Source organism: Rutidosis leptorrhynchoides, chromosome 5 (genome assembly GCF_046630445.1).
Source record: "Rutidosis leptorrhynchoides isolate AG116_Rl617_1_P2 chromosome 5, CSIRO_AGI_Rlap_v1, whole genome shotgun sequence".
NCBI classification, from domain to species: domain Eukaryota; kingdom Viridiplantae; phylum Streptophyta; class Magnoliopsida; order Asterales; family Asteraceae; genus Rutidosis; species Rutidosis leptorrhynchoides.
This window is the reverse complement of record NC_092337.1, coordinates 443,398,465-443,410,484: the sequence shown is the minus strand read 5'-3', so window position 1 is coordinate 443,410,484 and position 12,020 is coordinate 443,398,465. Positions and strand designations below refer to the sequence as shown.

The 12,020-nt window shown below is 35.6% G+C and overlaps 1 protein-coding gene across 1 annotated transcript; it reads right to left on the bottom strand.

The window, feature by feature from the left end:
* Positions 1–443: 443 nt before the first annotated feature.
* LOC139850106 (bidirectional sugar transporter SWEET6b-like) lies at positions 444–2,714 on the bottom strand. The gene is made up of 5 exons (XM_071839696.1): positions 2,672–2,714; positions 2,508–2,544; positions 1,244–1,622; positions 728–847; positions 444–599 (listed from the first exon to the last, which is right to left on the bottom strand). Exons 1-5 carry the CDS (start codon positions 2,712–2,714, stop codon positions 444–446), a joined length of 735 nt encoding a protein of 244 aa, XP_071695797.1.
* Positions 2,715–12,020: the final 9,306 nt, after the last annotated feature.

Genomic DNA, 12,020 nt, shown 5'->3' with positions numbered 1-12,020 from the left:
TGTGTTATATTTTGTTTTAATCAATATTAAGTGAAGTTCAAAAACCGAACATTACACTCAACTGCATATGTAATATGTAATATATATAATATATAATCTAAAATCGATAGTTGATAGGATCTATAAAATATCTTTGTTTTTGATAAGTGTTTATACCATGGTATTAGTTTATCTATGAAAAATTATCAAGATAATGATATGCTTTAATCCATTGCATTCCTCTAAAGAAGACATAAATTTAGGACTACTAGAAGGTGGTTAACAAAATCATCAATTTCATCATATCAATCAATCAAATTTCAAATTTCAAATTAAAATATAATAAAAGTACACAAAATTTGATACCATTGTTTTCTCATCCACAAGCTCAACTCATAATTAATGTACTTCGTAGTAAATTAACATACTTTTTTTTTTTTTTTGATAAAAAACAATTAGATATTCTAAACTTGTTCCACACGATTGTTAGTGTCCATGTTTCCAAGAGACACTTCACTCTTGCCATGTCTTTTAGCCATAATCTCTTTTGTTGATTTGTAAAATGTTGCATACAGAATAAGTTGGGCCAGCCCAAAAAGTGCTCCAAGCCCATTGGGTACCTGAAAATATACAAATTAAAACACGTATACGTTATTAGAGTACACTGAAGAATGTTAATCAGGTGTTCTATATTTGTGTCCATTTCATGTTTCGTTTATAAACAAAAAGACAGAGATCGAGTTGTTACAGCAACGAACGGATCGAAACGAATGAGAGCATAAGAGAACCAGCAAACTCCATTAGCGAAGCAAAACAGAGAGAGCAAAAAGGGCATGTATTCGACGCTTTTGGTTGTAATCACCATTTTCTGCATAAACCGTTGATATAATATAAATCAAATAAAAACAACATAACTAAAATAAAAACGCAGCATTTTACAACAAAAATATTTCCAAAATTAGAGACATACTCGACAATAATGATACGTACAACTAACAACTTTTCGTCTTTCCAAACACACTCGACAATGATGTAGTAGTACGTATGACTAACATGTTACTAACTTACATCAAGTACTACATTTTAATTAATGTCTCCAAGATAAATTTTGTACTTTTACATAAATTAAAAATTCTATATTTTCTATGTAATCTATTATAGCTTATTGCTTTTTTTTTTTTTTTTTTTTAGATATTACTATCTCTCGTTAAAAAAAAGGACTACTATCTAATTTGTAATTAAAGATGTAATTAAGAAAACTTACCATGACAGATAATGGAGATGCATACATCGAAATGTTACCGAATATACAAATGCCACCAACAATTGCAGATCGAGTCTTTGTGCTATGTGTTAATGTTAGTACTAATACAACCAAACCAGTAAGAAATATAATCTCAACAACTAACACCAAAATGACCCTCATTCTCTTTTTAAGATCAGAGTATATGATAAAGAGTAATAAGTAAACACATTCAATAGCCATTCCTGCTCCATTTGTGGTTGTAACCAACAAACTATGTGGGTGCACCAAAGGCAGCCCATAGAAGATCCATAAACCACAGTTCACAAATGTCACCAAATATGGCACCGGCGAATATCTTTCTACCGACTTCCTTTTCCATATCTTGTAAAACGTTGGCCTGAAAACATAATAGAACGCCGAAAAAAATCTGTTAGGCCTTGTACATATGAGTATAATGTGTGCCTGAAAAGTGATTTTAGGTAATATGTGAGATATGTACACACAGGGGCGATTTTATGAAGGGACAAGCGGGGGCAACCGCCCCCAGTGGATTTGCAATTTTCAGTGTAAAAAATTTTGGATTTTTCGACTTTGTCTCAGGTGGATTTTTTTTTTGCCCCAAAACTTAAATATTTTGCCCCAAAACCTTCAAATCCCAAAACCTTCAATTTTGCTCACAAACCTTCAAATTTTGTTCAAAAACCTTCATAATTTTCCTAAAAACCTCCAGTTTTTGTCTCAAAACCTCCATATTTTACTCAAAAAAATTGCTACCGTTTTCATTTTTTTTTCTGCCCCCGGTGAAAAAAATCATGGTACCGCCACTGTGTACACAACATATGGCACATAAGTGAAATCAAATTTAGATGCTGGCTGAACGTTTTTTGAAAACAGTCTCTCTATCTTCGAGTAAAAAAATTACTATCCCTGCTCGATAGTGAATGAACTCCCTTTACTATCTATCGGTAAAGAAATGATTGTTTACATATCAAATTTAATTTGTTACCTCGCATTGACGATATTGAGTAATATTGTTATTGTTGATGTAAGATATCTTTTTAACTTTGGCGTTATAGAATAATAATAACTATAATTAATGTTTATCAAAAACTTTCTCATATGGGAGAGTTATAATAAAGATTGTTTAAAGATTTGTGCCATTAATTTTAAGTATACAAACATGTACATGTACGCAACATAAGTTGACACATATGTCATATGAATCTTTCTTGTGAATGAATGAATATATATATGTATAAGATCAAGATAATGAAAAGCTTACACTGGGGACAAGAACAAAATGATTGAAATTAAGTTCCCTGCAATGAAAAACAAATGCACTATTTCATTAACTAGTAACCACAATTTAGACTGGTAATGCTATACAGTTTCATTTCATATACACGTAAATACAAAAAACTTGAACAATAAAAAGGGGTAAATTACCGATGACACCGATTACATTGCAAGCAAAATCAGCAGAAACCATGGCTGTGGATGAATTGTGTGAGAGAGATAATAGGAGAGAAACAAAGATTGCAGTGTATATATAATTAACTGGGCAAGAGCAAGATTGTATTTATAATTACAATTTTTTTTGTTTATAGAATAATGTTAAATGTATACATGAGATAGTAATCTGTATTTTCATATTTCGTACATATACCAACTTACTATGTGCATCCTCTTTGACCGTTTTCAATATCCATTTAATGCATAGATTTAATTAATTATATATATATATATATATATATATATATATATATATATATATATATATATATATATATATATATATATATATATATATATATATATATATATATATGTATCCATTTCCTTACATTTATATAATACTAGTTTTAGTATTTGTTATTATATGTGCATGTATCAAAATAAAATGCATAATAATTTTGATGTAAAACATGAACACTGAATTTTGAATTTCCTAGTGAAAGGGAAGAAGTTAGTTACTAGTCCTATTCCCTGATTAAAGTTGCATTGAGAAGTTCTACTTTTATATGTTGAGTCTCTGTTTGATATATAAATATAAAGGATCCGTATACATGTGACATGTGACATGTGCCCGTTAATAAAAAAATTATTAACCTCTTAACTATTTAATATATTATCAGTCATTACTCTTAACTATTACTCCGTAATTTCATTAAAAATTCAGTTAAACTCATCCTAAATAACTTGACGTTAGTTGACGTTACTTAACGTTACTTGATGTTACTTGACATTAGTTGACGTTAGTAGATGTTAGTGGATGTTAGTTGACGTTACTTGACGTTACTTGACGTTAGTGGACGTTAGTTGACGTTAGTTGACGTTAGTGGACGTTAGTGGACGTTAGTGGACGTTAGTGGACCTTAGTTGACGTTAGTGGACATTACTTGATGTTAGTGGACGTTACTTGATGTTAGTTGACGTTAGTTGACGTTAGTTAACGTTACTTGACGTTAGTTGACGTTACTTGACGTTAGTGAATGCTAGTGGACATTAGTTGACGTTTCTTGACGTTACTTGGCGTTAGTTGTCGTTACTTGACGGTACTTGACTTTACTTGACGTTTCTTGACGTTAGTTGACGTTAGTGGACGTTAGTTGACGTTGGTTGACGTTAGTGGACGTTACTTGACGTTAGTGGATGTTAGTGGACGTTAGTTGACGTTATGGACGTTACTTGACGTTAGTTGACGTTAGTGGACGTTAGTGGACGTTAGTTGAAGTTACTTGACGTTACTTGATGTTAGTTGACGTTACTTAATATGGCCAAAACAGACAGTTTTATTTATGCGGTGTCGTTAGGCCGCAACACGTCAGAATCGGTTACCAAAAGAGAGTAATGGTTTTATTAATTATATTTAGTTGGGTCTCCTAGCTATAATTTACCTACTTGTCTTCCTTTTAACGAGTAAGTGGTAAATATAACTCAGGTTCGTATTTTTGAATGTTTGCTCAGTAACATGGGACAAAAGTGCCTAAAATAGTTAACCCTAGTGACAAGTGGTGATAGATTAAGATTAACTAAAAGTAATATAACTATGATGTAACTTCACGTTACTTAACGTTACTTGACGTTACTTGACGTTACTTAACGTTACTTGACGTGACCTAATGTTACTTGACGTTACTTGACGTTACTTAACGTTACTTTACCTAACTTAACGTTACTTGATGTTACTTGATGTTACTTAACGTTACTTGACGTTACTTGATGCTACTACACGTTACTTGACTTAACTTAACGTTACTTAACATTACTTGACGTTAACGTAACTTTACGTTACTTGACGTTACTTGACGTCACTTGACATTACTTGTTGTAACTTCACGTAACTTAACGTTACTTGACGTTACTTCACGTTACTTGACGTAACTCAACGTTACTTGACGTTAGTTGACGTTAGTTAACGTTACTTGACGTTAGTTAACGTTACATGACGTTACTTAACGTTACTTGATGTAACTTCACGTTACTTAACGTTACTTGACGTTACTTAACGTTACTTGACGTTGCTTGGCGTTAGTTAACGTTACTTGACGTTAGTTAACGTTACTTGACGTTAGTTAACGTTACTTGACGTTACTTAACGTTACTTGACGTTACTTGCCGTTACTTGACGTTACTTGACATAACTACACGTTACTTGACGTTACTTGATGTTACTTGTCGTTACTTCACGTTACTTGACGTCACTTGACGTTACTTGACGTAACTTCACGTAACTTAACGTTACTTGACATAACTTAACGTTACTTAACGTTACTTGACGTTACTTGGCGTTACTGAATGTTACTTGACGTTACTTAACGTTATTTATTAATTAACGTTACTTGACGTTACTTAACGTTAATTGACGTTAGTTGACGTTACTTGAGGTTACTTAAAGTTACTTGACGTTACTTGAAGTTACTTGACGTCACCTAACGTAACTTAACGTTACTTGACGTTACTTGACGTAACTTGACGTAACTTGACGTTACTTGACGTAACTTTACCTACTTAACTAACGTCAAATAACATCAACTAACGTCAAGTAACGCAAAGTAACTTTAAGTAACGTCAAGTAACGTTAAGTTACGTTAGGAAACATCAAGTAACGTTAAGTTATGTCAAGTAACGTTAAGTAACGTCAAGTAACATTAGGTCACGTCAAGTAACGTTAAGTAACGTCAAGTAACGCCAAGTAACGTTAACTAACGTCAAGTAACGTTAACTAACGTCAAGTAACGTCAAGTAACGTTAAATAACATCAAGTAACGTTAAGTAACGTGAAGTTACATCAAGTAACGTTAAGTAACGTCAAATAACGTTAACTAACGTCAAGTAACATTAACTAACGTCAACTAAGGTCAAGTAACCGTCAAGTAACGTTAACTAATGTCAAGTAACATTAACTAACGTTAAGTAACGTCAAGTAACGTTAAGTTACGTGAAGTAGCGTGAAGCAACGTCAAGTAGCGTTAAGTAACATCAAGTAACGTTCAAGTAACATTACGTCACGTCAAGTAACGTCAAGTAACGTCAACTAACGTCAAGTAACGTTAACTAACGTCAAGTAACGTTAAGTTACGTCAAGTAACGTTAAGTTACGTCAAGTTACATCAAGTAACGTTAAGTAACGTCATGTAACGTTAACTAACGTCAACTAACATCAAGTAACGTTAAGTTACGTCAAGTAACGTTAAGTAACGTCAAGTAACGTGAAGTAACGTTAAGTAACGTTAAATTACGTGAAGTAACATTAAGTAACATTATGTAACGTCAAGTGACGTCAAGTAACGTTAAGTAACGTTAAGTAACGTCAAGTAACGTTTAGTAACATCAAGTAACATCAAGTAACGTTAAGCTATGTCAAGTAACGTTAAGTAACGTCAAGTAACGTCAAGCAACGGTAACTAACGTCAAATAACGTTTACTAACGTCAAGTAACGTCAAGTAACGTTAACTAACGTCAAGTAACGTCAAGTAACGTTAAGTAACGTGAAGTTACATCAAGTAACGTCATGTAACGTTAACTAACGTCAAGTAACGTTAACTAACGTTAAGTAACATCAAGTAACATGAAGTAACGTTAAGTAACGTCAAGTAATGTTAAGTTGCGTGAAGTTACGTCAAGTAACGTCAAGTAACGTCAAGTAACGTAAAGTAATGTTAAGTTACGTTAACGTAAGTAACGTTAAGTTACGTCAAGTAACGTGAAGTAACGTAAAGGAACGTCAAGTAACGTTAAGTAACATCAAGTAACATCAAGTAACGTTAAGTTATGTCAAGTAACGTTAAGTAATGTCAAGTAACGTCAAGTAACATTGGGTCACATCAAGTAACTTTAAGTAAAGTTAAACGTTAACTAACGTCAAGTAACGTTAACTAACGTCAAGTAACGTTAACTAACGTCAAGTAACATCAAGTAACGTGAAGTAACGTGAGGTTACATCAAGTAACGTGAAGTTACATCAAGTAACGTTAAGTGATGTCAAATAACGTTAACTAACATCAAGTAACGTTAATTAACGTCAACTAACGTCAAGTAACCGACAAGTAACGTTAACTAACGTCAAGTAACGTCAAGTAATGTTAAGTAACGTTAAGTTGTAGCATCCCGCCTTTTTCTGTTATTTTTCCGTCTACTTATTTAAAGTCCGTTATGTATTTATAACATCTCTCGTTAATACGCGTTTTAAAATATCTCGTTTAGGTAATTCACGCACCCGCTTTTGAACTTGAGGGACTAAACTTGCCAAGAGGCAAAAGACTTGACTAGGTCAACTAGTCAACAAGCCTTCTCCTCCATTCATTCTCCTCTTCCTCTCTTTTACTACTTCAACTTTTCTCTCAATCTTCAAACAAAGAATCATCATCTAATTCAAATCTAGCAAGCATCAACTCAAACAAATTACATTTTTGGAATCCTTGCAACTTCCTTTTCGAATCCATACCGATTACATTTCATTTGAGTAACTTTCTAAAATCACTAGATTTCTTGTTCTTGAGATTTTTAACTTATAAAAGTGTTAATTAGTGTCTATGGCTCAAGTCTAACATGAATATATGATTTGTATGTGCGATTTTGTTATTTTGAGTGACTATCATGAACTTGTCAAATGGGTGTGTTTAATCTTGAGTTTTGGTTGCTTAAATGTTGTTGTTATGATGAAGTTCATGTATTAAATGTGTTCCTAGCATCACTAGCTTCAATTTGGTATGTAGGTTGGCATGGATTAACTTCATAAACATAATTGTTAATTTTGTGATTTGGAGTTAGGGTTTGATTGAAGTAAAATGAACTTTTGATGCATTGAATGCCTTGCAATGTGGTTTGTAAGTATTTAGTTGTATTGTATGCATAATTATCTACAAAACGGCGTATCATGTATGTGCATTCAATTCCCGAATCATAAATATGCATTTATGAACTTGAAAGTATTTGTGATGAGCATTTAATGAGATTCCAACTTGGATTTGATTAATTTAAATGATGTTTTGATTGATGAAATGTGTTTAGTTGTGTTTCTCATTAAATTACCTTTCAAACGATATGGGATACGCGTTTTAAGTGTTTACGGTTCGTAAATTATGTTTGTTTGAAGTTTGGCTCGTTTTGAATACTTGAAAACTGCCCAGTTTGCTGAATAGACACATGGAGCGGCTCTCCAAACTCGGCTGATCAACTTGGCACTTTTATGAAAAATGTTTGCTATGCTATGGATCTCCGATTCACATGTAACTTATTCTAACATGCTTATACATGATTAAAAACCTCAGAAAAATAGTTCGGGGCCCGACCCGAACGTGTTGACTTTTTTGTTGACTTTGACTTGACCAAAGTTGACTTTTGCCCAAACTTAACCAATACTTGTTTAAACCGTTCTAATCTTATTGTATACTTGATTCTTGCATGAAACTTGTCAATTTGACTCACATGCTATAAAATCGAGTCGTAACGAGCCATAGGACTAATTGAACAACTTTGACCAATCGTGTTTACCGTTATTAATACGAACTACTTGTTTAGGTCAAGACTAGCATTCGTTCTTGCACACGTTACTTTGTGAAGTACCTTTTATTCGTGCACTCAAGGTGAGATCATAGTCCCATCCTTTCAAATACTTTTACACTTTAAAATGTGGGCTGAGAAACATATACATTACTTACTGATATACATTTCATATGAATATATACTTTTCATACTTTGAACAAATACGAATACAAAGATATAGACGAGTTAGAACAAAAGTCCTCAATCCAATTATCATTAGTTACACTTGGAGAGTGTAAGCGAGTAATTATGTTGTGTGGCCATACGGGTTTGACGAACCCTCATTCAGACGGTTCGCTACCGTTAGTGAATGAAATATAATTTTATCGGGTATAGTGTATGCTCTAACACTATAGATTCAACATTCAGAGGAAACATTCAGTTAAGCCTTGATAATTGGGTGCTTGTAATACAAATGACATTTTCGGAATGTAAACGATTTGGATAATCAATTCATACTAAACCTTGTGGTTTAATACTATATACTTACTAAACCTATGATTTCACCAATGTTTTCGTTGACAGATTCTTTTATGTTTTCTCAGGTCCTTGAATGCTTAGTGATACATGCTTCCGCTCACTTTTTGATACTTGCTTGGATGTCGAGTATATATGCATACGTGGAGCGTCTTTTGATACTTAAATTGTGTCGCATAGATTTCAATTGTACTTTAAATGTTGTAATTTAATTAGTCATTGAACTACTTTTGTAAACCTTGAAACATCCTCACTTTTGAAATGAATGCGACATATATTTTGGTCAAACGTTGTCTTAAAGACTTATGACCACGTAACGGGACCTAAGTAGACGGCGCCGTCAAATGACGATTTTTTTGGGTCGCTACAGATGGTATCAGAGCGTTGGTTGTAGGGATTTAGAGTTCATTGGTGTCGATCCCGAGTCATAGGGTATATTAGCGAGTCTAGACTACAACCGGCATATAGACTTGAAGTAGGAATTGCTTGACTACTTGTGCATTTATACTCGAACTTTTGTATTCATATCTAACTTCCATTCCATCTTAATCTCACGTTGTTTAATTTGATTGACACGCCACCTTGACTATATGAAATAATGTCGAATGCACATATGAATTAGGGTAATATAATTACCGGGATTATATTACGGTGACTCATATGAACGTTTTGACATTAAGACATAAAGAATTTAAGGCGGGTCAAGGAAAATTCTCTCTCTATCCTTATTTCATATCACGGTTAGTATTATTGAGAATACTAATCAATGATATTCTTGTGTTTTGAAGGAACAATGCCTCATCGCCGTGTGCCACGCCGTGAGACTCCCGAACAAGCTCTACAACGAATGGTAGCCACCGCCGTAGAGGCGGCCATGGCCGATCACTCCTCCAACAACAATAACAACAACCACAACAACAACAACAACAACAACAACAACAACAATCAATGGGCCGGTAACTCAAGCGAAGGGTGCTCCTACAAAGCCTTCATGGGGTGCAAACCTCACACTTTTGATGGAACTGGGGGACCGGTTGTGCTCACCCGATGGTTTGAGCAAACGGAAGCCGTCTTTAGCATAAGCGGTTGTCGGGACCAAGCCAAGGTCAAATACTCCACCCACACTTTCGCCGGTGTCTCTCTCACATGATGGAACACCTATGTACAATTAGTGGGTACCGATGAAGCTCACGCCTTCTCTTGGGCCGATCTAAGGGAAAAGATGATCACCGAATATTTCCCTCGTGAAGAAACCCGAAGGCTCGAACAAGAGCTAAGAAGTTTAAAGGCGATCGAGAACGACCTCAAGGCTTATAATCAACGGTTTGCCGAGCTAGCTCTAATGTGTCCGGCTCTCGTGATTCCCGAATCCCTCCAAGTCAAACTTTACATGGATGGCCTCCCAAAGAGCATCAAACACGGGGTAATGTCATCCAAACCCGCTAATCATCAAGAAGCTTTGAAGATGGCCCACCAATTGATAGAAATGGTGGACGAAATTGTAGTATCGGCTCCTAAAGCCGAGGATAAGTCGGGTATAAATAAAAGAAAGTGGGAAGCCCCCCAACCAAGCAACTACAATAACAACCCTTCCAAGAAGCCCTACTCCTCCGACGGAAAGATGGGTTATGCCGGATACTTACCTTATTGTAACAAGTGCTACAAACATCATCTTAGTGAATGTCGCAAACCATTTTGCACCAAGTGTCAAAGAAGTGGCCATGTGGTCCACGATTGTAGGAACACCGCCCCCGTCACTCAAAAGGGGCCCAATGCACCAAAGCCGGGTGTTTGTTTTGAATGTGGCCAATCGGGTCATTATAGAAATGCATGTTCGAAGAAGAAAGCCAACCCCAATACACACGGCCGAGCTTTCAACATTAACGCCCAAGAGGCCCGGGATGACAATGAACTAGTCACGGGTACGTTTCTTCTCAACAACTCTTATGTTACTTGCTTATTCGATTCGGGTGTCGATAAATGTTTTATATCCAAGACTTTGGCTCATACACTTTGCACTTCACCACTTCCCCTAGATACTACTTATGCCATTGAGGTGGCCAACGGAAACCTATTGAGTGCCGACATATATTACCGGGGGTGTACGTTAAACATTATGGGTAATGAATTTGAAATTGACTTGATACCCATGGAACTAGGAAGCTTCCATATAATAATCGGTATGAATTGGATGGTTAAAATGAAATCTCACATCCTTTGCAACCTTCACGCAATCCGAATTCCTATCGAGAATGGTAAACCCTTGATCGTCTATGGCGACAAGAATTGCACCGGACTCAACCTCGTTTCGTGCCTTAAAGTTAGAAAGCTACTCCGTAAGGGTTGTTTTGCGATCCTTGCTCACGTTAAGAAAGTCGAGTCCGATGAGAAGCATATCGATGATGTGCCAATTATTAGTGACTTTTTCGATTTATTTCCCGACGAATTGCCGGGAATTTCACCTCATCGACCGGTTGAATTCCAAATCGATCTTGTTCCAGGAGCCGCACCTGTAGCACTTGCACCGTATAGACTTGCTCCATCCGAAATGCAAGAATTGCAAAGTCAAATCCAAGAACTACTTGACCGTGGTTTTATCCAACCTAGCCATTCACCATGGGGCGCTCCGATTTTGTTCGTTAAGAAGAAAGATAGATCCCTACGAATGTGCATTGATTATCGTGAACTAAACAAATTGACTGTTATGAACCGATATCCTCTTCCCCGAATCGATGACCTCTTTGATCAACTATAAGGGTCTTGTGTATATTCGAAAATCGACCTCTGCTCGGGTTATCACCAACTAAGGGTTAAGGGAGAAGATGTCTCCAAAACCGCTTTCCAAACTCGTTATGGTAGTTATGAATTTCTTGTAATGCCATTTGGTCTAACTAACGCACCGGCGGTGTTCATGGATCTTATGAACCGCGTGTGCAAACCGTACCTCGACAAATTCGTTATCGTGTTCATCGATGATATTTTGGTCTATTCAAAAAGCGAAGAAGAACACGAAGAACATCTCCGACTTGTGCTTGAACTTTTAAGACAAGAACGACTCTATGCCAAATTCTCCAAGTGTGAATTTTGGTTGAAGGAAGTTCAATTTCTTGGCTATGTTGTAAGTTATCAAGGTATTAAAGTCGATCCATCAAAATCCGAAGCCATTAGTAAATGGGAGACTCCTACTACTCCTACTCACATTCGTCAATTCTTGGGTCTCGCCGGATACTATCATAGATTCATCAAAGATTTCTCCTTGGTTACTCGTCC

What these genes read in the sequence shown, in the direction of transcription:
- LOC139850106 (XM_071839696.1), bottom strand. Translation starts at nt 2,714, where the DNA reads ATGGTTTCTGCTGATTTTGCTTGCAATGTAATCGGTGTCATCG. An exon ending in ATTTTGTTCTTGTCCCCAGT is followed by an intron (nt 1,623 to 2,507) that starts GTAAGCTTTTCA and finishes TTATGTTTTCAG; the next exon opens with GCCAACGTTTTACAAGATAT. An exon ending in GTTTCGATCCGTTCGTTGCT is followed by an intron (nt 600 to 727) that starts GTAACAACTCGA and finishes GTATATTTTCAG; the next exon opens with GTACCCAATGGGCTTGGAGC.